Raw genomic sequence first — 27856 nt, 5'->3', positions numbered from 1 at the left:
TACTCTGTGCTTCCTAATTTAGCCTCAACGTGTCGCTAAAGTGATCGTTGGAGTGTAAGGCAAAAAAAACCAAACAAACATAAAAACCGAGCGCCAAGAACCATTTTGTCACTTGGCCACTAGATGGCAGTCTTGGTTAATCTTGGCTGATGTAGTGGAGCATAGCCTCTTTGTCTCTTCATATTTACTTAAAAACAAGTGATAGTTTTTCAGATGTTTAAATCTGAGCCACTAAATGCAAAGCTGACGTGCGTCATTTTGCTCAGTAAATCATTTGTTTAAATAACTGTTAGCTGTGAGATGTTTAGTATGGTAATTATGTGGTAAAGCACAGAGCAGCTTTGCACCAATTCTTTGAAACAGATTCCCTACTTTTATTTTTAAAGAGCTTTTTTATAGCGCTCCCCAGTCCTGGCTGAAATAAGCCACCATTTTGGGAGATGCTGTCATCAGCCAAACAGGTTCCTCTTCAAACCTCAGAGAGGAGCTTGTAAATATTACATAACAGCGCGCTTGAACGTCTCCCAGCTGGTTGGGTGCACAGAGCAGGGACACGGAGATAATGCGCCCGAGGACTGGAGGGGGCCTGCAATCGGAGGTCCGATTCACAGCTGCTCTGGTTTTTACAGTATCATTAAAACACAAATAACGATGATAACGAGCCTTTGTTCTGTTTTGGGGCCGAGCCGCATTAAACATCCCGGGATATATTTCACCCTGAAAGCGTTAAATGACTAATGCCGGGCTGTAGAGCAGGAGCACAGGTCAGTTAATGAGAAATGAGATAAAGTATATTTAGTGTTGTTATCGTGGGCCCGATAAACACGCTTTTCTCTGAGCGTAGCTCTGACGTCAGAGATGAATGGTACCAATGCGCAGTGTTCATGGAGCCGTCATTTACCCGTAACAAGACCGGAAACGCTCTCTAATGTCTTTCAAAATAAAACCAAAGTAAAGCTCCATTTTACGTCAGGTTTCCTCTTTATTTCCATTAGAACAACAAAAATCGGAGGCAATGTTCAACATCTGAAGGGAGACAATAAAAAAGAAAGATTTCTGTTAATGGTATTTTTTTTCTTTAATACTTTGTGAAATTTTAAAGAAAAAAACATATTTTTTGTTGTCATGCATTTTAGTACGTCACATATCTATAATGCAAAAGGATTAAGCACGTTTGCTGACTTGTCCGTGTGAATATACTAGTTTAGTTGCCCTGATACAGATTTCTTCCTCAAAATATTATCAAACTTTGTAAGATTTTGAAAAAATTTAAATTAAAAAAAAATAGCGAGAAAAACCTGCAAACACTCGAGCCCCAAACTGTGCCAAATCCAGAAAGTTCAATTCAAATCAGATTGACTTATATGGCGCCAAACCACAACAACACACACCTCGAGGTATTTTATACTGTAAGGTACAATAATAGTGAGAAACCCCTAAAATCAAACGACCCCCTTGCAGAGGGGACTTGGGAAGGGACAGTGTTTAACAGGAAGAAACCTCAGGCAGAACCAGACTCAGGGAAGATGAGACGGGATTAAAAAAAACACATTAATCTCTGGGGAGAGTCAGAGAATGAACTAATGAAACTATTAAATGTATTTTAAATACATGTATCCGAGTGATTATTATTTTCCCGCAGTTTTTGAATATGTTTTTTAAATTCTGTATTATTTGTTTATCTATTTTCGCACATTTCCCACACTAGTTCCTTTACGCTTTTATTTTGAAAGCCACACGCCCTCGATCGGCCTGCCCTCTGTGTTTACTTCACGCAGCTGAAAGCTCGGGGAGGGAGAGAGATCCTGAGTTCACAGTGTGACACATTAACACGGGGACTCGCTGGAATGATCCGTGGCCGGTGTGCTGTCTTCGGTACCGGGATTTTCACTGAACTGCGGTCTCGTTAAAACCTTGCGGCTCACCGTCCGGAGCCCCGCGCGCTCCCGCAGGTGTAAATGTGCCAGAATGGACGCTGCTTCAGATTCCTCTGTGGTGAGTAGGACTGCTGTAGTTGCGTGCATGCATGCTGGTGGTGTTTTGAGGAGGGGGGGGGGGGGGGTCTTGTGTAGTAAAGGTGTGTTAAGTCAGCTGGGCCTCCTTTGGGTTTGAGCTGGGGGGCACTTTCCCCTCACTGCGCATCTTTCGGGTATCATTTTAGCATGCTGCCCGTGTCCGCTCGCCTCTCGTATGTGCGCCGTTTGCGCAGGCTGCTCTTCTCCGCACTGTCATGTTGTTGTGGATGCAGCCAGCAGGCATGTTGACAGTTGGCTGGTCCCATATGGGCAGTAGCACCTATGCGGGTGTAGGAAAAAAATAAAAATGTGAGAGATAAAAGGCAGGGTGGTCATCTAACAGCTTTAACACAGAAAACCGCTGAGATTGATGAATCCGGTGTGAGGGGCGCATGAAGTGTTTCCCGTGGTATAGGGAAGCTAGTTTACAGGGATGGAACTTTATTATACACCTTCAATAACATACAGACATGGAAGTGCGGGTTACAGAGCTGAAGGAGGCTCATGGTGTTGTAGTGTACTTCTTATATGCATGAGGGATTGCTGGCACTCTAATGTTCCTGTTATTTCTGTATTAGTTTGTTATAAAACCACTGTCATTTACTGGCACAGCAGGAACATAAAAACGAAAATTAATGGAGATAAAGTAGAGCATCAGGGTCAGGGATTTATCTGAGCCGCGTTGGAGGTTAAATTGCGTGTCTTTGACCCTGAAGCAGGAACTCTTTACTATCAAAGAGTTTGCATGTGAACAATGGTGCTTATATTTAGCCTATATAGTCTATACTTTAATCAAATGTACCAGGAAACTGATTTTACTATTAACCATAGATTTGATGACCCCACACCCTCTTCCAGTTTATCTCAAGTCTCACAGGCTGGGAGTCTGGAGCAGCAATTATAACAGGTCCTTGGCCTCATAATCTGCGTATGTGTACTTTTGTGCACGCAAGTACACATGCGCACGCAAACCTTGTAAATCAATACTCCACCATCACCTTGGACCGGTTACACAACCAATGTCTTTGCATGCATGACTGGTATACAGTTGTACAGTATGTTCACATGTCGCAGAGACTAGAGGGATGGCTGGCTTTGTTGTTAAAAAACAAACAAAATAAAAAAAAGAGAGCAAACTTCACCAAAAGTGCATTTTTGTACCTTGTTGTTGTTTCCATCACCAGGCGTTAGACTGGTCTCAGTCTGCTGAGATAAACATGAGGTCTAGATTTAGATGGGCTAATGTCAACGCCCAGGTTTGCTTATCAGCACACAGCAACGCACATTGACCTCACCTAACTTGCCCTATCATCAGACGAGTGCATCAGTGTGTGCGCTCTTGAGAGGACTGTGTGTGTGTCTGTGTGTCTCCTTTCTTTTCTTCAGTGTCTTGAAGCATTAACACCTACATGTTGTCGTTGTCAAAGAGGCAAAGAGTTCAGCTCTGTTGATATTACTTTGCGTCTGTGTGTGTGAGTGAAAGAAAAATCAGAAAGATGAAGATGTCAGCCTCCTATTATAAGAAACATGACTCACTCTTTTCTCACAGGTACATTTCTCCCAAAAAGCCCAAAGAGCGTTTTAGGCTTTCATAGTCTGATTTAAGCAACCGCAGACTGCTACTAGGTTAGAGCGGCTTTTATTTAGCTTTTCTTACTGTATTTAGTTGATAGGTGTGTCCCCTGACAACAACTGTTTGGAAATGTGTTGTCTTTTAAATTCAGGTGAGTTGGACACACCTAGGCAAGGATCAGTACACAGGAATGTTCTTGGCCTGCAAATTGTGTGTTTTGTGTCGTCGCCATGCTCCTGGTATGCAGGTTCTTGGAAGCGGAATGGCATGCCTCCCCTGCAGGCATTGTTTCGTAACCCAGGGCCGTGAAGCAACACACTGCATGACGAGAGAAGCTTGTGGCAATCGGAGCAGGGGCGTCTGACATAAGCGTATCAGAATTTGAGATGAACTAGTTTAGTTTGTCATCTTGGGCAGGCAAAAGGTGACAGATAGAAAATCAAAATGTAGCCTGTACAGTATCATTCCTGAGCTAATGTGAATCAGGAGAAATAATTGAGTGGCTTGCTAGAGTGATGGAAAATGATGTGGCAGATGCTTTAATCTTTAATGAAGTTTGTAAAATTGTAAAAAAAAAAAATTTGGTGGTTAGTATAACAGATGGACACCGCTACCGTGAGGTAACCCATTAAAATTTAAAGTCTCTTCTTTGCTTGTTCTGTAATATAAAACTCAATTAACATATTGTTTGAAAAATAATGAAAGTCTCAAAATAAGCATTTTTGCTATAACCATGTTGGGTTTTTTAATTTAGGGATTGGAAGATCTGACTGGGAAACCCAGCCCAGAACATATGTGCAATCCTCCGTTGTGATCATGATTTCCAAAATGAACTTACTGTAGTCCAGTCTCTCATTGGAGTTGCTCGATAAAAACCAAAATGAGATCATTTTAATGATCATTTGGATTTGAATGAGACTCTAAACTAATCAGGAAAAGTGTTTCCACAAGTCAGGGCTCAGGGAGTTTTCCCCCATTGACTGCTGTAGGACCAGAAGTCTTTTTGCAACCACTGGGTTTCCCCCCTGGTGGTTATTAAATGCCACTTTAAGGCACTTCCTTGTTGGCTTTTTAGGCACAATTTCTTACAATATGTAAAAGGAAAAACAAAACAAAGAAATAACCTAATTATAAAAAATAATACAAGTTTTTTGAGCCCTTAAAATAACAGTGCATATGTCCTAGCCTTTTATCCTGCACAGCACTGAGACAGTAAATGCAACTCAGAGTAGGTGTAGTGTTTGTCTGTTGGCCAAAAACTACATGTATGAATGTAACATACAAATGTGAGTCAAAACATGATCAAAAGTCAATCTCCAAATATCCTCTCTGAATATAAACTTGTCACTATATTTCCTAATGTACTGTGTTGGATTCTCCATATTTTATTGCTATTTTCTGTTTTCATTTTTAAAAATTTCATAGCAAATAAAGACACTTTAAAAAAAATTGATATTATAAATGTAGTTGATTTTGCTGTTTAGTTATACCTTAAAATATGTCAGTCTGTTAGTTTTTTTTCTGACTCTGGCAGACAGCAATCCCATAGTCTATAATAGAATATAGAGTTTTGGATAGGATGGGCTGTTGAACACTCATGGTCTCTGCTTGCTGTTCCCTGATGTTACTCTTAGTTCAGAGTTATAATTTATCCAACACTAGTTTATGAACAAATACCTACAAAGCTAATGATATTGGTTTTAGTTATGCTTTGTTTTGTTTTTTTTGCACAATGAGATGCTGAGCATGACAAACCACGACTCTTCAAGTTTTCTCCAAGCACTGTTAAAGATAACCTTACATAACAACTGGACTTTAGACTCTTGGCTCACTCTCTGCAATTCGAGCTATTATTATTATGATACTGTGCCTTGGTCCAGCTAATGCCAAAGTAATGAGCAGTAATGGTGAGCAAATATTAGTTCATCAGACAGGTTCATGATCCATTGTTTAGCAGAGTAAGTGACTATTATCATGAGTGGCTGTGTTTTGGTTTCTTGTATCTCTTACTGTTTTCCCCGTTCTCACCCTCAGATCATAGCGAAGTGGGACTGAACTGAGTGGAGCACTCAAAACCCAAAATATTTGCCACAACCAGTTGAGTATCTTGCTATCAAATCTACCACAAGGAGATCAACAGTTAGCCCAGAATTAGCTCAAACACCACCACCACCAACCTCACGTACGTTCAGCCTAATCAGGAGAAGATGAAGGACTGACAGCCGAAGACCGGCAGGTGACAGAAGGCAGCTCCGACCTCCCCATCCGCCAACCGCCATGGCGGGGCTGAAGCGCCATCATGATGGGAAGATTGCAGGGCTGTACGACCTGGACAAGACGTTGGGTCGTGGACACTTTGCTGTGGTCAAACTGGCCCGCCATGTATTCACTGGAGAAAAGGTATGCTCATCCAAGTCCGTATATGCAAGTTCAATCATTTGTTGGCAGTTACTAGATTTCTTCACTTTGAAAAAAAAGTTTAAAAATACTTTTAAAGACGTCACCCTTGTTCTTAGAAACAGGCATACCAAAGAAGGGTGACTGGGAGCACTGATGAGACTAAATATTTCTGATAGTGTGATTCTGTTCTTGGTGGACATCAGAACATCTGTACTAGCTCTACTAAGCACCTCTAAGTGAAGATAATACAGTCTCACTGTTTCTGTGCAAGTGCTTCAACAGCTGCTGACGTTACCAGCGCTGCTATTGTTCTGATCAGTTCTAACTTCTGTCTTTCAGGTTGCGGTGAAGGTGATCGATAAGACGAAGCTGGACCCGGTTGCACGGGGTCACCTTTTTCAGGAGGTGCGATGCATGAAGATGGTGCAACACCCCAACGTGGTACGCCTCTACGAGGTCATCGATACAGCCACAAAGCTCTACCTCATCTTGGAGCTGGGCGACGGAGGAGACATGTATGACTGCATCATGAAACATGAAGGAGGCCTCAGCGAGGAGGTTAGTGGGGCTAATGAACATGCAGAGGTGTCCTTCATGCAGTCTACCAAACCTTGAGTTACTTCTTTGTTTCTGTACTTGATCTTGGGTACTTGAAGAAAGAACCTTAACACATTAATTTAGTTTATCTGGAGATGGGAAGGGAAGCATTTTTTAAAAGAACAGAATTTGGTTGCATTGGTTTGGTTTATTTCTAGCTAGTATAAAAATGTGAGGAAATATAGTGAAGAACAGTTCAATGGTAGCCAGAAGCATTATATATGCAGATACTTGGAAGTTAATAAATTCTAGACATAAGTAAGCAACAGTGATGCTGAAAGCAATAACACTGTAACTAAAGGAGGGCAAAAGGGGTCGTTATTCCATATTTAGCGGCGAGTTGAACAAAATTCCTTTGCAGATGCAAATTTTGTTTATCACAACATTGCATACAGGCAACATATGTTCAATGTGACATGTGAAAGAAAGATGATAATCACATTTGTAATAAATCTTTTATAAAAACATATAGTTGTTAATAATCACTGTATGTTTGACACTGGTTGTTCAAAGTTCCCTTCATATTTTCTTACGTGTTTAAGAAGAGATGGGGTCGTGCCTAAAGGAAATAAAAATTCTTCATACAAGCACCTCTAAAACTCACTAACTGCATAATAGTTATGTTGTCTGTTTTATCAGAAAACAAAAGTGGAAAAACAAAGTATTTGCCATGTTTCTGCGATCGTTGATTAGCTATTCCGGTCTTCTTGCTAAGCTAGCTAGCTACATGTACTTTCTGGCCACTTCAGAAAAACAGGAACAAGTTGCAAACACCACACTAACATTAGCATTCTGTTGGAGTTAAATATTCAAGTTCGAGTCAAATTTTCCCGCTCTAATTCTGCAGATCCTGACTCTTTATCTATTCCAAACTTTTCTCAAGCTAACTCTTGCTAACTTCTTTTTAGTTTGCTGTTTGTTTTCTGGGTTTTGGAGCATTTTTATTGTATTTTTTTTACATTTGTCTCTCCTCTTTAAGGTGGCCAAGTGTTACTTTGCCCAAATCGTCCATGCCATCTCCTACTGCCACCGGCTACATGTGGTGCACAGGGACCTGAAGCCTGAAAACGTGGTGTTCTTCGAGAAGCAGGGTGTCGTCAAGCTCACTGACTTCGGGTTCAGCAACCGGTTTCAACCTGGGAAAAAACTAAACACCTCCTGCGGCTCACTGGCCTACTCAGCGCCTGAAATACTGCTGGGGGATGAATACGACGCTCCTGCTGTGGGTAAGTCTGAAGAAGTGACAGAGAGTAGCTGCTGGGGTACATCTGTGGTGATTTATTTTAGTTCCTACAGCTTTAGCTTTACTAAAACAGGACACCATCTGAGTTGTTAGTGCAGTGTTGTATCAAGCAGCAGCTCACATTCACATTCAATCACTGTCTCAGCTGTGATAGCTCTGACCAAGCTATATGGCCTGCAATGGTTTGTAAGGAACCTGTAGACCTGCTTGGCACACTGCCGGTATTATCAGGCAGCTGATAGAAGGAGAGGAGCTGTTCAAAGTTCAGAGCATGATAGCATACCTTGAAGCCTGGAAATGAGATGATCCACAGCCCTGCAGTCCTGCACCTGCAGTTTATTTCTGTCTGCAGTTTGCTTTCATTTGCCTCTCTGTGAATAACAAAATCTGATATCAGATCGGGCTGAAATTGGTTTCTCAGCACTCTCTTCTTCTGTAATTGGAGCGCGCACTCACCTCAGTGTCACCACCACCACCCCCCAACACCCCACCCCAACATCGTCTCTCCCATCAATGGTGCTTCCAGTTCTTGCTGCTGAGGTGCAGTTAAGATATTGAATTATATTGTAACGGAAAACAAATCAAACATAATTGTGCAGAGTGAGGGAAAAGAGGGCAAGAGAAAGAAAGGGAAGTAAGAGGGAAACTGACAGAGCGAGAAAAAGGCATCAGGAGTCCCTCTGTCTACAGATGCCTCTCTGTCAGGAGCAGGAGAAAAGCATTTTCTGTTTTTCTGACTGAGTGGATTTGCAGTGGCTATTTTCTTCTCTCTGCCTTCACTGCCTCTCACTCTCTTTTGTGCCAAGCGGCGTCCATATTTTGAAAGCAATAATAGTCTTATTTGACTGCGCGTGTGTGTTTTCGTATGGATGATGTGTGAGTTGCTGAATGTGTGGGGCCTGTCTGAGCACTTGTTAGTGGACATTTTGCGGCGTGTGTGTGTTTGTTCTCTGGACCGTGCATACTGCCTGTGCACTATTGCTCATTCAGCTGAGATGATGATGTTTTGATTGCAGGGATTATCCACCCAGCCGGGATGTAATATTGTGTGATTGTATCAGCAGTGCTGTCTGATGGGCGAACAGGCTAAATGGAGGCCAGCAGTCCTGACGTTCAGGTCTTTGAGGAAACCTGGGCTGGGATTACACTGCTGCCAGGCTACCTGCTGACAGTCTGTAGGGCAACTGAGCTTTTCCGGTGACTTGCCATGTGGCGGTCGCCCCAGTTTGTTGCAGAGATAAGAAGCTGTCCTCGCCTGGCTTTCTCACTTCGGGCCTGCTTGGCATTGGTTTTTGTTTTTTTTCAGGAAGTGCTGAAAATATTTTGAGATTAAACATGAGTCAGTCCTGCAGATTGTGCAGAAGGAGCCAATTTGCAGGAGGCAAACACTCCAAGCTTCAAGCAAACCACACAAAAACTATAATTATTTATAAATGGTGTCACATTGCTTCAAATTTAACTTCTTCATCTCTTAGCTCTCACAGTTTTTCATTAGAGGTTAGTATGCTGTTTATTGTTGCTTGTCACTTAATGAAATATCAGAACATAGTGAAAATGCCCATCAAACCTTACTGCTGTATAAATGTAACTAACAATCACTCTGTATTTAAAATACTTGTTTTTGTCACTCAGTGTAGCGATTTCAGCCTTAAGTTGAAAAATGAATGGGTCATGGCAGACTAGAAGTGAAATTAAAAGGAAAATTGAGACCCAGATATGTGCGCGAAACTATATTCTTCTATGAAAAACTTAAAATGATTTTGTTGGACAAATGAGTCCTCTCTGTAAATATTCTTCGGTGTGTGGGCTCCCTCCTTTTTGTCTTCAGTAAATGGAAAGTTAAATATACAGTGGGGCAAAAAAGTATTTAGTCAGCCACCGATTGTGCAAGTTCCCCCACCTAAAATGATGACAGAGGTCAGTAATTTGCACCAGAGGTACACTTCAACTGTGAGAGACAGAATGTGAAAAAAAAATCCATGAATTCACATGGTAGGATTTGTAAAGAATTTATTCGTAAATTAGGGTGGAAAATAAGTATTTGGTCACCTCAAACAAGGAAAATCTCTGGCTCTCACAGACCTGTAACGTCTTCTGTAAGAAGCTTTTCTGTCCCCCACTCGTTACCTGTATGAATGGCACCTGTTTGAACTCATCATCTGTATAAAAGACACCTGTCCACAGCCTCAAACAGTCAGACTCCAAACTCCGCCATGGCCAAGACCAAAGAGCTTTCGAAGGACACCAGGAAAAGTATTGTAGACCTGCACCAGACTGGGAAGAGTGAATCTACAATAGGCAAGCAGCTTGGTGTGAAAAAATCAACTGTGGGAGCAATCATCAGAAAATGGAAGACATACAAGACCACTGATAATCTCCCTCGATCTGGGGCTCCACACAAGATCTCATCCCATGGGGTCAAAATGATCATGAGAACGGTGAGCAAAGATCCCAGAACCACACGGGGGGACCTGGTGAATGACCTGCAGAGAGCTGGGACCAAAGTAACAAAGGTCACCATCAGTAACACACTACAACGGCAGGGAATCAAATCCCGCAGTGCCAGACGTGTTCCGCTGCTGAAGCCAGTGCATGTCCAGGCCCGTCTGAAGTTTGCCAGAGAGCACATGGATGATACAGCAGAGGATTGGGAGAATGTCATGTGGTCAGATGAAACCAAAGTAGAACTTTTTGGTATAAACTCAACTCGTCGTGTTTGGAGGAAGAAGAATACTGAGTTGCATCCCAAGAACACCATACCTACTGTGAAGCATGGGGGTGGAAACATCATGCTATGGGGCTGTTTTTCTGCCAAGGGGACAGGACGACTGATCCGTGTTAAGGACAGAATGAATGGGGCCATGTATCGTGAGATTTTGAGCCAAAACCTCCTTCCATCAGTGAGAACTTTGAAGATGAAACGAGGCTGGGTCTTCCAACATGACAATGATCCAAAACACACCGCCCGGGCAACAAAGGAGTGGCTCCGTAAGAAGCATTTGAAAGTACTGGAGTGGCCTAGCCAGTCTCCAGACCTCAACCCCATAGAAAATCTGTGGCGGGAGTTGAAAGTCCGTGTTGCTCGGCGACAGCCCCAAAACATCACTGCTCTCGAGAAGATCTGCATGGAGGAGTGGGCCAAAATACCAGCTACTGTGTGTGCAAACCTGGTAAAGACCTATAGTAAACGTTTGACCTCTGTTATTGCCAACAAAGGTTATGTTACAAAGTATTGAGTTGTATTTTTGTTATTGACCAAATACTTATTTTCCACCCTGATTTACGAATAAATTCTTTACAAATCCTACCATGTGGATTCATGGATTTGTTTTTCACATTCTGTCTCTCACAGTTGAAGTGTACCTCTGGTGCAAATTACTGACCTCTGTCATCATTTTAGGTGGGGGAACTTACACAATCGGTGGCTGACTAAATACTTTTTTGCCCCACTGTAGATTTCCTCTTCCTCTTCATGAAGCACAACCTACACCTAAAAAAGAAATAACTTACCTAATAGTGATTATTCTGGGTACATGCATACTTCAAAGCATATCTATGCTTAATGACCATACATAAATGGAAATGTTTATTGATTGATTGATTGATTGATTTAGAAGAAGATGTTGTATAAAGATGAGTAGGACAGGATGCTTGAGTTGGCCCACTCAGTGTTCAGGGTTAACCCGGTGAAGACAGGACTGGTTATCCTGTTGGTTATCATTGTTAAAACGGTGTTCAGGGCAGCAGAAAGGATGTTTACACTGCCAGCTGTCACCAATAAAGAGTCGGCGTTGTTAGCGAGAGAGATGCTGATGTGCGCTGACGCGAACAGTGTTATCCAGAGATGTGTGAGCCATCTGGTTTATAAATAAAGTTATCGAGGAAGGAAGTTTGGCCGACCGCTGACGCAAGTAATGAGGGAGCAGGGTCGCGGTTGCTAGGATACGTTGGTTGGGGGTAAGGTGGCAGTGGGGGCTGCAGCAGCATTTGCTCCCTCCATCAGCAGTATGGAGCACTCTTTCACTGCCTCAAAGCAATAAATCCTCACCACCCACAGTAAACTGCCACATTTACTCCACCAGATTGAACTCTCCTGCGTATCCTGGCAAACTGGAGTGATATGAAGACGTATCACCAGGGGTCCCGAGCACTGTAAACCCACTTCCAATCTGTTTACCTCCTTTTTTTGGGTCTTCTCAAACTTCCGAGTTAGAAGAGCACAGGTTTTGTTCAGATAGTAATTGTAGCATGCTGTACCATGTGCTGTTCCTTTGAGAAAACCATGGACTGTATATAAAAGGTGGACATAGCTACAGCGACATCACCCATTGCTTTTGCACTCCCATTTTAATTTTTTTAAATTATTATCTTTTTACGGTTTGCTTTTTTGTCTTTTTTTTTTAGCTAGAAATTGGCATATTTGGGCGCGAGGATTGAGTGCTAGCAAGCTCGTTTAGGACCTAGCTACCTGCTATATAGTCACACAGGAACTCACAAAATGACTGCACTGCAAAAGCTGGTTTTATTACATTTATCATCACCACTCTTGTCTAAGTTCTCAGTCATGCAGGTCATGATAGTCTAAGGAACTTGGGAAGAAAACGACTGGACTTCTTTAAGTTTTGTCCAAGAAGCTTCTTCAGTTCTAAAACCAAATGGTGGAGAGTCCCAGGTATTAAAACCCTAGTGGGGGCTGTCCCTTAGGTGGTGGTTGTCCCGCTATTAGTCATGTGTGCCATCACATTAACCAAGGTGTGAAAAAAGCTGTGGGTCTTTACCACAGATCAGCTAGATCAGCTAATGCAAGATGTGAGTGGGGGTTGAGGCACCTGAGAAGGAATTTTAAGACTCCATTGTAGGTGGGAGACAGTTGGTGTTGTAAGCCATGCCCACTGATGAATGATGGTTGTTCACAGTGGTCATAAATAGCCTCCTTTACTCCTCTTTCAAACCATTTGTCTTCTCGGTCAAAAATGGAAACATTGCATAGCATCTTCGACCTCTGCTAGGATTTAAATACCTGAGACTCTCCACCTTTTGGTTTTAGAACCGAAGAGGTCTCTTGGCTGAGCAGTGAAATGTCTTCAAAACTTAAAGAAGCCTAGCTGCTTTCTTTCCAAGTTCCTTAGGTCACCACTCTTCTAAACACTGATGTAATGCCTAAACACTAATAGTGAAAATTAGCACCTAGCTAGCTAACAAACACAATGAACTAGCTTATGAATAAAGAGTATCTCATAGCTGACAAGGGCCCAAATTTATCTCAGGAAAGTCTAAAAAGTAATCTAAAAGGAGCGAACAGCTTGCAGCTTGTTCCACAGTTGCTAGTGACATAAAATAATTTATTTCAGTTTGAAAACCAGATGCTAACTAGCATCTCTTTAGCTTTCATAATGTGACTTATTTCAAAGTAAAATGGAACATGTTTGTGGGGTTTAATGTAGATGTGGGCAGATCGATCCAAATATCCACAGTATCAATACTGTCGATATTGTACTGATATCATATTGATATCCTATCCTCCAAGTTCAGTATTTGGTTTACCAAATAAATTTGTTTTTTCTGGAAATGAGAAGATGCCTTTTTGTGTTGACTGTCACATCTATTTTACTTACAACCTATTGATTGCACATTTAAACAACACATGTCGACCCGAAGTGCTTTAAAGACAGCACATTTACATTTCAGGTCCAAAAAAACACAGTTTCAAAATGCATGAAAAGCAGAAATGTGTATTTTGTTGTTTAAACGAATTATTGTAAAAAGTAAAAACCTCAGTAAAATTGCAAATTGATGATGATTCATCTAATCATGACACAATGGTCTCACCTACATAAGCTGACTTTATAAGTTAAAAATATCAGTATCAGTTTTGGTGTTGGCAATACTGGCCCTGTATTTTGTGGGTATCGGATTAATGTCAAAATTTGAAGTGTCGCACACAACTAGTTTAATGGTCAAATGCATTTTATAGATGTGTGATTAAATCATTTTATGGTTAAGAAATGATACAGGTGCTAAATTAAACATGGATTTTGTGTTTTTTACTTAAGTCAATCTTAAGAGCAGACAAAGCTTACTATGAAATTTGCTGAAAATGGGTCAAAACCGTGACTAAGACCGAGTCTGCTTGCTTTTATGTCACAGCCTCTGCTCGCAGTCTGTATATGACAGCAGAATGTGTGTCAGTGGACCATCCTGCTGACCCGAGCAGCAGTGGAAGCCCTGAGCAATAAAGTTGCTCTTTTGAATCAGACCAAGAGAAGCGTTCCATAAAATTAGCATTTGTATGAAGCTTTGAGGGATGAACACGTTAACCCACTTTCCCTGGACGGCGCGTTTGTGTGGAAGCGCGTGCACCAGTGTAAGTGTGAGCATGACGCTGGCGGCAGGCAGCAGCACTGAGCTTCATCCTCGGTTAGACAGATGTGTCCTAAGCTGGCACACATTCATGGAAATGGCTCTGATCGAATATGATTCATGCTTCATTTGAACTTGGGGAAGAGACAGCTCTTGTTTTTTGTTTTTTTTTGGGGGGGGGGGGTTCTTCTTTATCTAGGTCGCTAAGCAGACAGAACATGCGGGCTTCACTTAGTTGATCAGTCATCTTTATTTTCTGGTCTTCTTACAAAAACAACAGCTTTTTTCTGACCGTAATGACTTGTTCATTATAAACTGACCACATTCTCTCTCTGTGTCTCTGCAGATATCTGGAGTCTGGGCGTGATCCTCTTCATGCTGGTCTGTGGTCAGCCCCCCTTTCAGGAGGCTAATGACAGCGAAACGCTCACTATGATCATGGACTGCAAATACACGGTGCCGTCGCACATCTCCCATGCATGCAGAGAGTAAGTAACAAGCGCACGCACATAGCTGCAAAGATGGACAGAGTACTCTGCAGGTGCTGCATATTTCATGTTTGTAGATGTGTGAAGAAAAGAGAGCAAAGAGAGAGGTGCGGTCTCCCTTCGTTGTCCTGCTTTCACTCAGTGCTGCAGTCAGCTGCTCCACCAGAGATGCAGTGCTGCGTTAAGTGTATCTAATGCACCCTTTAAAATTGGACTTCTATTTTTAACATTGTGAGGGTTTAACGATGAGTCAAAGCAGAGCTGGGCGAAATAGTTGCAGAATACATTTTGAACGGCTGAAGCTTTGCAGACACATACTGTTAGTGAACATGGCTTCATTGGGTCAGGTTGACTTTCACAAAGCACCCCAAATATTGGCACATAGCCCAGTTTTTGTGATGTTTATTTGAACCCTCATCCAAATCTATTGCCAACGTGGGCCTGATAAAACAGCACTTCTACCTATTTGTTTGGGGGATTTAGCCAGTGGATTTAGTATATCTTGCTAAGCCAGAGTGCAAAAAATAAATAGCTTGTATGCAGACCCAAACAGGGTTCTTTCAGTACTGCTACTGTTTGGAGGAGAAACACGTGCAGTCAGATATCATAAGCGCTAACTTCTAATCAGTCTAGATTAGGTGCATTGATAATTTGCAAGAGAAAACGCATCGCTTCATAATCCTGGCTCGTTTGTTAGCTGTGCGGCTAGCAGCTGAATAGGCAACACCCTGTTCCACTCGTGTGTAGGTGTACAGCATGCACAGTTTGTTGGAAGCTCTGCATGCTGTACACCTACTTGTATTACAGGCCTGGAGGCTTGAACTCGTGCCAGGAGGTTAGCTGTTAGGTTAGCTGATAAAGATTAATAGCCTACTGTTGCTATGAGCTATTTTACACATATAAAAACAATAAGTACTTAGAAAAAGAATAAAGAACCAGACAAATGAGATACCTTAGTTCTGTCCCATCTGTAAGTCTGTTCGGTAACATGGCCAGGTTTGGACAAAACCCTGCAACTGTAATAAATTAAAATTTTCTATTACCATCCATTCTTATTTCATTCGTAACACCAGTTTCTGCCTTTTAAACATTCCTACATCAACGACCAGCTGTTTCTCTGGTGTGTCAGGAGTACTTACCTCCACTGTGATTCCCTCCAGTCTTATAGGCCACATGCTGCAGAGAGACCCCAAGAAGAGAGCGACCCTAGAGCAGATTGAGAGCCATCAGTGGCTTCAAGGTGTCGACCCCTCCCCAGCCACAAAGCTGTCTACTCCTCTGGTGTCCCATCGCAGCTTGTCGGAGGAGGAGCATGGCTCCATCATCCAACGCATGGTGCTCGGGGGCATCGCAGACAGAGACGCCATAACTGAGTATGTGTCCCTCTCTCGTACAATCACACATAAGTAAAAATCAATGCAAAGCTGTTCTATCTTGTGTAATCTCCGAAAATTCGTCATGGTTCACTCGTCCCACTGAAGTGTAATTGAGTGTCTTCAGCAGTTTAATTGGCATTAACAAGCAGCTGGCAGTCAATCCTGAGCTGTCAAATTAAATCTCCACTCCCGTCACTTCCCTTTTCCACTCACGGGTGGGGTGAGGCATTGATCTGTGTTCCATATATGTGTGTGCGCGTGCATACTTTTGTGCATTTTGGACCTCAATTTGATTTCTGTCTCCTCCGTCACAGGGCTCTGGAGTCTAACCAGTACAATCACATCACAGCTACCTACTTCCTGCTGGCCGAGAGGATGCTGAGGGAGAGACAAGAGAAGGAGCAACACAGCCAGACACGATCACCCAGCCCCAGCAAGGCCCAATTCAGGTACACACACACCCCAGCGCACATACACAAACATTTCCTGAGACAGACAGAATGCTGCCTCTGCAGTGCTGCGTACTGTCAGTTTACGCAAAACAAGTCTGACAGAGGATGGACAGACGGAGCCCTTTTTTTTTCAGCAGGGATTGAAGGACACACTGAGAATAGAAGAGAGGCTGCAGATCAGCAACACTGTGAGGGATGTGCTACCAGAAATATCCTGCAACAGAACAAAAGCAGCGTCTTTTTATTTTCTCTTCTGAGAGACTGAATCTAACATTGAAGATTTAACTATGAAGTTACACTAAACCTCTAAAATAAAGATAATTTTATATAATTCTATGAAAATATTAAGTAAATGAGATTAGAAGAAAAAAGTAATATAGATTAAAGAATAATCTCACTGCTTGTTTTGTGGATTCGACATATTTAGCTCTATTGTCTTGCATCACAATTTTAAGGCCAGTCAGAGTTGGAGAGGAGCATCATATTTCCCAAAGTGCCTTCAACCATCTCTCATAAATTCCTAGCAATATAGCACTGAACTTAAATTCAACCACTCCAACAGAATTAAATATTAACAGCATGGCCATTTACCACTCTTATTCTAATGTAGGATAAATGGAGAAAATAATGTGGCTGTTACCATTAGAGAAGTAAATAATTCAGCATTTTGAGAAATTTTCTTTGAGTCTCAGAACAAATCAGTGAAGCATAGCTAGCGGCTTGTTAGCTTAGCTTGGTGTAAACTGTTAAAATACGTAAAATAGTGAGTAACACGAGGTGGAAGAGAGTCATTAACAAACACCTGAAGATCAACATTTTATACATGGTATCACTTTTTTACATTTATATGGTTTTAATGCATGCACAGGTTTTAATTAATGCACAGAGCCTGGAGCCAGTTAGCAGATAGCTTTGGTTTGAGATTATAAATATAGAAAATTGCTAACTTTTGATAAATTGGTAGCTTACGGTATATTTGTGTACTTCATATATCTTATATATGCTATAAGGGGGTTTATTAGGAATCTTCAGTGTTTTATTTAGCTTTATTTTTTTAGTTATGTTATACAGAACCAGGCTAGCTGCTATAAGTTTTTATGCTAACCTTTCTAGCTGATTACAGCTAGGTATTTACTCTATTTATTTATCAGTTTTTTTGTCTCTTGAAAAAAAAAAGTAAATGTCATTTTTTTGCCACCATTGAAATAACTTAAGAATCGTATGTAATTTATTAATTCTCAACATTGTATTTGGCCCTTTGCAGGCAGTCTTGGCCCACCAGAGTGGATGTTCACCAGGATGTCAGCGATGGTTTAGGGGGTCCAGCTATCTCCCACCCTGGAGGGCCGCAGTCCCCTGCCCGTAGTGCTGAGAGCCTCCACAAAGGCCCCAGGCCTAAAACAGCTCTTCTAGATGTCAGCCAGCGGCAGGAAAATCACACTCTAGCATCCAGCCAGCAGCAGCAGGCGCCACAACAAAACCAGGAGAGAGGGCTCAGACCTCTGGCAAAGCCCCACTCCAACCCCCTTAGGTTGGGCTCTCTTTCTTCAGTGGGTCCTGGAAAACCTCGGAGTCCCAGCCTTTTCAGCGTGGAAGAGGATGAGGAAGAAGATGGGGCAGAAGACAAATGTTTGCCCCCCTGTACACTGCCTTCTCAAGTGGTGCTTCGTTGTAAAGCTTCCTCCTCATCGTCGTCTTTGTCCGGTAATCGGCTGACATCTCGTATGAGTGCTCCAATTCTCAACCAGATCCACGAGGAGGATAAGGAGGACGAGGAGGAAGAGGAAGAGAGCAGGGAGTTGCAGGGACTTGGCCCGCCCAAACCCAGCCTCAGCCTCAATCTGAACTCTAGGATACCTTCACCTTCAACACTCATGTCCTCACCTAAAACTGTTGGTGCACTGGCACCAGTTGCCACGTTCACTCCTAGCTCAGAGACTAGCGATGATGATACAGAAAGTCACTATAAACCTGACACAGCAAGTCTAGATGAACATGGGGTTGAGAGAGGAGGGAGGAAAGAGGATGGAGAGAAAACGGGGGCAGGACAGGACAGTCCTTCCAACTGTGCCAGTCCTGGATCAGGGTCAGGCCAAGGTAAAGGCACAGCCAAGGCTGCCAGCGGTCTGGTGGAAAGCCTAAAGCTGATGAGCCTGTGCCTAAGCTCTCAGTTCCACAACTTAACGGGGGGAGGAGGGGGAGGTGGCGGAGGTGTTGCTGCTGGCAGTGCCGGCAGTGCTGGTGGAGATGCCCAGGACCGTCCCATGTGGAGAATGTGCATGGGCGGATCCACTGGTAGTTTAGATAAGGTCTCGCTCCTGGGTGGCCCCTCGCCCAGGGGCAACCTGTACCACCAGCCCCCGCTGGGAGACGCACTGGCAGATCCACTGCTGGAGGGACCCTGCTCAGGCCGATTGAGGCTGGGAGAGCTGGACCTGGCCCGGGAAAACCACAGAAACATGAAGAACCGTGTGCTGCAGATGCCTCTGAGCGACAAGACTCTGTCCGTCAACATTCACCGGAGCCCCAAGGAGGGTCTGCTCTGCACGCCAACCCCACACAGCTGCTGCCAGGTCATCTAGAGCACACCTCCCATGTTCCTCCGCTCATATTCCTGCGACCATTATTATTCTGCTTTCATTTCAGTGATGTCACCACATGAATGCGCATTGTTTTTGCATTTCTATTTCTTCCCTTTTGTTTTGACACGCATTGGTGAATAACTGGGAGGTCCAAATGCCAAAAATTGCACATTTAGAGACAATAAGTCTCCACGGAGGACACTGGGTGCAATGCCAAGTATGTGAAGCACTTTCAGCAGATTCAACAAAACACGGAAGGGGGGGAGGTCCTAACCGGCAGGTGTGTTTAAATGATGATACCGAAGGTGCTCACACTTTCACACTCTTAAATACTGTATGCGCACAACATTCACACCGTCAGCACTCTGGTAAGCCGAAGGGAAAGCTGTAGATTTTTTTTAAAGTATCATGTTACATATCATCTTTTTGTTGTGTTTTGATGCTGTTTTTTAATATAATTTTTAAATTATATTTTGGACATTTTATCTTTTTTTTATTTTAATGCTTTGACTGAAAGAGTTAAGTGTTTTCACTGAAACAAGGACCAATACAGGGTGAAAATGATGACGGTGGCACACAATATTTTGTAGTCTTATCACTGTTTTATTTTTCTATCTCGAACATGCTCTATAGAAAAGGAAATGCACACTCGCTCGTCAAGTCTCTGCAGGTGAACGGCAGAGTTTGTACATATGTGAATATACCTAGCAGTACTCTGTACCTGTAGTATTAACGGTAATGTTGTATTGCGGTAGAAACCTGAATACTAGATCCTAACGCACCATTGTTCGTCATTCCTACTGGATATCCAAGGTTTTGGTTGAACCCAGAGCTCTAAAGCTGTTTAAAGAGATCAGAAATCTCCACCGCCACATAATCAAATTATTAAATGTGCAATGGCAGCTTTTTAAAGTGAAGTGGCCCTGTTTCTATGTCCAGTGGAAGGAAGAAAAATTTAAAACTGGGGCAAACCCAAACCATGTTCATCCCGTAGCTGTCCAGGATCACAGTAGCCACTGTTGTAGCGTATTCCAAGACAACAACAACAACAACCGAGGGGTTTAAATGGAAAACAACAACACCGCCCCTTAAAGTGTCAGCCTGTGTAACTGGATGTGTGACCCACCCCTAGCGGAATATATAACTTGACAGTGCATGTGTTTTTGCTGTAGCAACCTTACTCTTAACCCACTGAGGTCAAGCCACCTATTGTATCTACCTAAGTAACAGATTCAAATGGTCACTTTACTGTAACCTCACAGCAATACCAGCGACTGCAAAATGTACAACAATAATATATGTGCCATAAGATCTGTCTTGAGCATATTGTACTGTATGTATATGATAGAGATCTATTAAAATAAAATGATGTGAATGGAGTCTCATGTCTGTTTCTCGAATGTTGTAAATGTTTTCTCTTTTGCCATCAGTGTATCAGAGGTTTAAAGCACAGGTTCTATATATAATAGCCATGGTGATGTCACCCGTTGGTTAATGAGGTCTAAAAGATATTGTCTTTATTGCCTAATGGCAGTTACTATAAACCTGATTCAGCAAGTGTGGTTGAATGTAGTTTCTGAAGTAAAGTTTTTAAAATAAGTTGTCTATGCACAGCCAAACAAGCCATGATTTTCAGTCTTTTTCTAATTTTATTGTCATCGACTTTAACATTTAACATGCTAACTGAAGCCTGCAGACTCTGAGCATTACACTGTGTGATCTTGGGCTGAATTTGCTGGGACATCCACTCGTGGGAAGACTGTGACATTGTGTTAACACACCTGAATGCTCCAGACATGCAAACTGCTAAAACCTCTTTTATGATTATGCTCACACTTGCCGATGATCTGTTAGTCAAGTAAATTTGATTAGCAGCACCTGGCTAGTAAGGACGGACTTAGTTTTTCAGCAGACTGCATAAAGTCCTGTGAAACATTGTTTCTTTTCATATAATATATGTGAGGATCCACTTGGGTCCATGTGGCAGACATTTTCTCCTCACAGTGAACACAGGGCTCTCTGCGGAGATTTCTTGTGCCCTCCAAATGACTGCAGACTCTTTCAGGCTGACTATCCGGCTTTAATTTTAAATATTAAAAGAATACTACTCATCCATTGTATATATAGCCTCCTGCATTTTCTCAAGCATAATCCCTATCAAATGTACTCCCAGTGGGCCAGTAAAAATAAACACTTGTGTGAAGCAGGACTTGAAACAAAAATTTGACAAAGTCTTGAGCAAAGTGTGTATACGTGCAATAAATCATGCGAACAATAGGGAAATTTTCCACTTGGCCTCTGTACAAGCATCAGCCTCCAATGCTGAACAATGAAGCCAACAAGGTTGTGGCAAAACTGCAGTTCTTCTAATGACCACTTGAGTCTCACTCCAAAAGGGAGACAACCTGTGTTAAAAATGACCAAATAAAGCTTGAAAGCTTGTGTTTACTGCCTGGTATAAAGGCTTGGCTACTGATGAGCCATAAAGTTACATGGATTAAATATGACATTTTATTTATTTGTTTTATTTCAGTCACTCACTTGGATCTCTCTGCCATGGGGCATTTTAAACGAAATTATCTGACAAATTACATGGCTAGCTTTGTGGTATAGGTGGTATAGCCCGTCCAGGAAGTCTGGGTTTCAGTCAGTCAAATTATTGCATATTTTTTATGAATATTTTGTTTTTTAGGAAAGCTCACTAGCCCTAGGTGATAACTTATCTCGGCCACCCTTTGTCCAAATATGGTCATTTCTGGGTCCCAGAAATAAACATGCCCCCAGCCAGAATGATAAGACTGATGCTTCAAAAATGCAGACTGAAAAAGCCAATGACTGATCTCCATCTTTTAGATACAGTTCATGCTTCTGTACAGCGTTGCTTCTTTTTTTTATTATAAGAATTGGCGACCTCTGCTGGTCATCAGAAGAATGAATATTTTAGACACTTCTTGATGCATTCTCAATCATCCAGGAAAGTAAATCTCCAAAAGTTGATTCTGTTCATCTGGACGTAGCGTTTTGTGGGAGAAACGTTTCATCACTCATCCAAGTGACTTCTTCAGTCTCAGCTGACTGCAGGTTTCCCCAATCTTATAAACAGTACATTTGCATAATGACTGAAACCAGCCCACTGAAGGAACAATGGGCTGGGAGCAGAGGCGGTCCTAGCCTGTTTGCCGCCCTGGGCGAACACTCCCTATGTGAAGTAGGTGGAATGAAGACACAGTTCCAAAAGCAAACACACTTGGTCGATGCTGAGAGTGGTCCTGTTGCTGAGGTTGGTGTCATCCTGTAATCTCTTATGGACTACCTCCAACGCTTCCGTGACTGGGATGCAAGTGAAGAGAGATGTAACGTCGTACGAGACCATGGTTACATCTGCCTCCATAATGACATCTCTCACCTTCTCAACAAAATCCAGGGTGTTCTGGATGTGGTTTTCAGAGCTGCCCACCAGCAGGTTGAGGATTGAAGCCAGAAACTTGGAGATGTTATAGGTGACAGAGTTGATCAACTCTGTCACCTATAACATTGTCTTCATTCCACCTACTTCACATACAAGGGTCAGTTCTACAGGCAGAAACATGGGTGTGCCATGGGCTCCCCAGTTTCACCCATTGTGGCCAATTTGTACATGGAAGAAGTAGAAAAGAGGGCTTTGCTATCCTACCCTGGAACACCACCAAGCCATTGTGGATGTCACCTGGGTGAAAATCAGGTCTCAGGACGTTCCACATTTCACGGATCACATTAACTCGGTGGACCAACACATCACGTTCACCAGGGAGGATATGAAAAATGGCAAGTTGGCCTTCTTAGACTGTGAGATTTCCATCAGGAATGGGGGACATCTAAAAGCTGACATGTACCGTAAACCTACACATACACATCAGTATCTAAGGTTTGACTCTCATCATCCACTGGAGCACAAACTGGGTGTCATCAGGATGCTACAACACAGAGCGAACACCATCCCCACAGACATAGAAGCAGAAGAACATCACATCAAGAAAGCCCTGAGTAAATGTGGTTTCCCAGCTGGACTTTTGTCAAAGCGGGAAAGGCACCTAAAGAAAGCTCCAGCCGATCCAGCAGAGAAGGACAACTGCTGCCTAAGCGAAAACCTGTAGTGATCCCGTATGTGTCAGGAGTATCGGAGCAGTTGAGACGCATTTTTTCTAAACACCGGGTCTCTGCGGCTTTTAAACCCCAAAACACGCTGCGCCAAAAATTGGTCCACCCCAAGGATCGGGTCCCCGACACAAACAGAGTAACATAGTGTACGCTGTTAAGTGCCAGGAGGATTGCCAGGATTTATACATCGGGGAAACCAAACAACCTCTGGCAAAGCGGATGGCACAACACAGAAGAGCTACCTCGTCAGGCCAGGACTCTGCAGTCTATTTACACCTACAGGCCAGTGGACACTCTTTCAAGGATGAGGATGTACACATCCTGGACAGGGAGGAACGCTGGTTTGAGCGCGGAGTCAAGGAGGCCATTTACGTGAAAAGGGAAAGACCATCTCTGAATTGAGGAGGGGGCCTAAGGGTACATCTTTCGCCATCTTACAATGCTGTGATTGCAGCCATTCCCCAACTCTCTGTGAATGGTACTCGTGGCCGTTGATCAGTCGTCTTTGATCAGTGGGTTTTGGTCAGTGGTTGTTGATCAATGGTCATGAGAATTTGAATAATTACGATTAAGGAGCTGACCTCCCTGAGCTGAGACTGAAGAAGTCACTTGGATGAGTGACGAAACGTTTCTCCCACAAAGCGCTACGTCCAGATGAACAGAATCAACTTTTGGAGATTTTAGACACTTCCATTTCGGCTTTGTGCTCATCTTTTACAATACAGTAAGTATTAAATAACTACTATGCAGCCATGTTGTTTGCTAATTAAGGTCAAAAGATGCGATAAAAATCAATGGTGAATGCACTGTTTGGCCAGCGCTGTGCTTCACGTAGTACTTATTTTTATGACTTTTGCCTCCAAAGCTGCCAAACCAAGTCGACTGTGGTTTAATCGTTCAGTTTTAGCACGTGTTCCACTTTTCACACATAATTTCTCCAAGGTAGGTGATATAGCCTAAAGTGCCACACCATAGGACGTGCACAATTGATGCGACATGTTTTGTGCTTGTTATCTGATGTCTAGAAACAGAAAGAACAGGGAGTTCTGTCTCTGTGGAAGAGGCTTGATTCATCAGAGTAGGCCTGTGTGCGCTAAAAATTGTCCCATTGTGTTTATTTTCCTGAACGGCCACAACCCCTCCACAAACACAGCAGGGAGTTGTAATCTCTGCAACATCTGGGCTACTGTTCCACATCAGCCAGCTGTGAGGAAATCAGATCAGACCAGATGAGCTTTCGGGTCGATGCGTGAACCCGTGCGACCCACAGGCTCAGACACACAGACACTCATACACTCACGCAGTGATGCCAAGCACAGCAACAGTGACACACGAACAAGCTGCCACAGCAGCCATGTAGGACAACGTACACGCAAATGAGCAGGTGACAAAAATGTCATACGGGTTTTTTTTTTAAAAGAGTGAATGGATCGACGAGGAGAGTGTGCCAGAGTGAGGATGTCACGTGTGCACCGAGGCACGTGCCGGATTCATTCCTATCATCCACCCACATCGTTCTCAGCAGTGAGAGACGTCACTGCCATCTGATTTCTCTCAATATCTTTCTGTATATTCAAACTCTATTAGTTCCTTCACTAGTTTGTTTTAATATACTGAAATCACTAAACATCTAGAATATGATAATCATGATGTAGAGGCCAAACTTGAATGAGTTTTTCAAGAGTATATCGGGGATCAGCCAGGCTGACTTGCTGAGAGGAACTATCTACACTAACAGCAGCAGATAGATTATCTGGTGATAACCTGTGACTCTTTGTAATGAGAGTATTCCCCATCCTTGAAGCTGAAATGCTAAACATTTAGAATGGAAAAAAGACTGAAAGGGTCTGCTCCTAATGATGAACAGCATTGCCAGAATACACCCCCCCCCCCCCCCCCCTTTTTTGTAGCACATTTCTTTCACAGCTCACAGTGTCATTTCTTGGCTGCAGCAAGCACTCTAAGCGCCAACTGTACTTTACCTGCCCAGCACTAAACAGCAGTCAAACTCAGTTAGCCACCAGCTTGTGAACAGTGTTAACTTAGTGGAGCATGCAGCTACTAAAGAGACAGATATTTCTCAACAATACAGAGCTAAAAGGGAGTAATTATTGAATTTATAACCATCAGATGTGGGTCTATAACTGCTGGGGAGTTATAACTGCCTCCACATCTGGGGTGCAATACATCGAGGCGCTTCCAGCAAGAAGCCTGCACTGCAAAAACAACTAAAGAGATTCTCAAGGCAAAGAATTGGGATGTTCTTCAATGGCCAAGTCAATCTCAATCCAACAGCACATCCTTTTCAGTTATTAAATACAAACCCGAAAGCAGAGAGACCCCCAAACAAGCAGCAAATAAAGAGGGGTCGAATAAAGGCCTGGAAGAGCATCTCAAAGAGTAAAACCCAGACATTTGGTGACGTCTGTTAGATCTACACTTCAGGGAGTCATTGCCAGCAAAGGGTTTTCATCTAAATATTATTTTAAAAATCCTTACGTATGTTAGCTTATCAAATTATTTTGTGTCTCTGGAGGACTGTGTATGAAAATGGCTAAACAGTATGTCCATCATAATGTAAATGTTTTGTTAAACACATTGAATTTAAGCTGAAAGTCTGCCCTTTGTTGAATGTGATTTTGAACAAAACAATTATGGAGCTAAGTGTGTAAAGTCTTGATTCAAAGCAACAACAAAACACAGCAGTCAATTGATTACTAAACGAGTCGTTCGGTATGGGTGTGGCCGTGTGTTTTTACGATGTACGGTCTCTGTGCGGCTTAAGCTGCAGACTGAAAGCTGTATCTGTCAGCGCAACATTTAATCTGACTGTCAGAGGAGCTGAATGGTGAGGCTGAACTCCTGCCACCGAGCTGTCAGCGGAGCGGCTGATAAAACTGCTGCAAGAAACAAAGTCCCTCAGTACACACACATGCACAGACGCACAACGCAGCACACAATTTCTGTGAGCCAGACGGACACCTCTTAGGCTAAGTGCAGCCTGCTGAGACACTGCACTCCTCTGTTATTTTGAAACTTAATTTCTTTGTGACTATTCCCAACCAGCAGCACACACACACACACACACACACACACACACACACACACACACACACACACACACACACACACACACACACACACACACACACACACACACATAGCAGTTAATCTCTGAGTACACACACGCTGTTTTGCCATCTTTTTTTATCTGACATTGAGAGTGATGTGTTTGTGTCTGTGTATATGTGTGTGTGTATACTTGCTCAGCTATCTTTGTGGGGACCAGTTTCAGTTTTCCACAGCACTGAGCAGTGGGATTTAGGTTAGAGTTAAGCCAAAGGTTTGGGCTAGAGAATGTCTTACATGACATAATTTTACAGTCTTATACAGTTAATGTCGTCACAAAACTAACCACGCAATCGTGTTTGTGTGTGTTCATTTGATAAGTGTATTCATAGTTTAGCAGTTTTGTTTGCTCATGTCAACCATGCAAATTCAAGGACTGCCAGGCAGGACAGGCAGGAGGGAGAGCGAGAGGGGAAAATTCAATCTGAATCAATTAAAGGCAAATTTCATTAGCCGTGACAGCATGGAAAAGGGGAAACAGGAGGAAATCGCTACTGAGAAAGAAAACCTATCACAGATATTACACAGAAGGTGCCACAGGCATTCTCGCAATTTAACAACAAATAAACCTGTGAAACTCAAATTTTATGAGCAAGAAACAGAGGCGCTAACAGGATCCAGGAAATTTATGTGGGGGAAGCTACATTGGAAGCAGAGATAAGGCTCTAAGTGTTGGAAGAGCAGTCCAAAGATGCTTAGAGTTGGGTTGACGATGCAGATGTTACTGTTTGCAAGGACATCAGTGGGGATGGCAGACCTCCACTAGAGCCACATCCTGTTGGTTATGAAAGCTGTTTTAATTGATCTTAACTATGACAAAGGCCTGTTGGATGTTACCCAAACCCACAGAGAATTCTCAACCCGAAGGCAGAAATTCTGGCAAGAAAGCCCTTTGTGTCTGAACATAATTAACAATAGTAGCCTGTGGTCTGTTTTCACACATGGTATAAAGAACCTGCAGGGGAATGATAAACACTCATTGTTCAGTTTTAAAGTAGAACTCCACTCATTTTACAAACCCAGGCCAATTTATTAGTCATGGTGAGAACTAAGCTGTGCATAAAACAGATATATAAAGTCTCATGTGCACCAGAGAGTGCAGCTCGTGCTAAGAATCAAGCTATTTTTAAAAATATAAAACTTTATTTTTAGGTATGATGTTTGGAGGCAAATTCATAGACTGTGACGGCTGTAGCCACTCAGGGTTACCTGTTTGTTGTGGACTCATTTGAGGCCTCAAGTTCTGCATTTTGACCATTGCTGCTTTGCAAGTGGATGTGCCATTTAAAGGCTGATCTGATTGAGAAACACCGGAGGACGCTGCATGCAACTGGTAATTGAAAAATTACCAACTCCAAGGCATGCCCTAAATGATAAATGATAACCCTGCCATTTGTTGTAGTTGTTGACTTGCTTTTAGATCTTTATTGAAGACAGAGTGTCTGTGGACAGTGAAGAGACAAACGAGAGCAGTGTGACTGAAAGATGGTGAAATGATCGCTAA

The 27856-nt window shown here is 42.7% G+C and overlaps 1 protein-coding gene across 1 annotated transcript; it reads left to right on the top strand.

Annotated features, from left to right (window-relative positions):
- The first annotated feature begins 1786 nt into the window (after window positions 1–1786).
- On the top strand, window positions 1787–20465 carry LOC113014585 (SNF-related serine/threonine-protein kinase-like). The gene is made up of 8 exons (XM_026156228.2): window positions 1787–1995; window positions 5623–5988; window positions 6328–6546; window positions 7565–7811; window positions 14535–14676; window positions 15837–16049; window positions 16367–16501; window positions 17769–20465. The coding sequence occupies exons 2-8, from the start codon at window positions 5866–5868 to the stop codon at window positions 19084–19086; spliced, it is 2397 nt and encodes a 798-aa protein (XP_026012013.1). The 5' UTR covers window positions 1787–1995; window positions 5623–5865; the 3' UTR covers window positions 19087–20465.
- The last annotated feature ends 7391 nt before the right edge of the window (window positions 20466–27856 follow it).

Source organism: Astatotilapia calliptera, chromosome 22 (genome assembly GCF_964374335.1).
Source record: "Astatotilapia calliptera chromosome 22, fAstCal68.1, whole genome shotgun sequence".
NCBI classification, from domain to species: domain Eukaryota; kingdom Metazoa; phylum Chordata; class Actinopteri; order Cichliformes; family Cichlidae; genus Astatotilapia; species Astatotilapia calliptera.
This window is presented reverse-complemented; position numbering and strand designations above follow the sequence as displayed.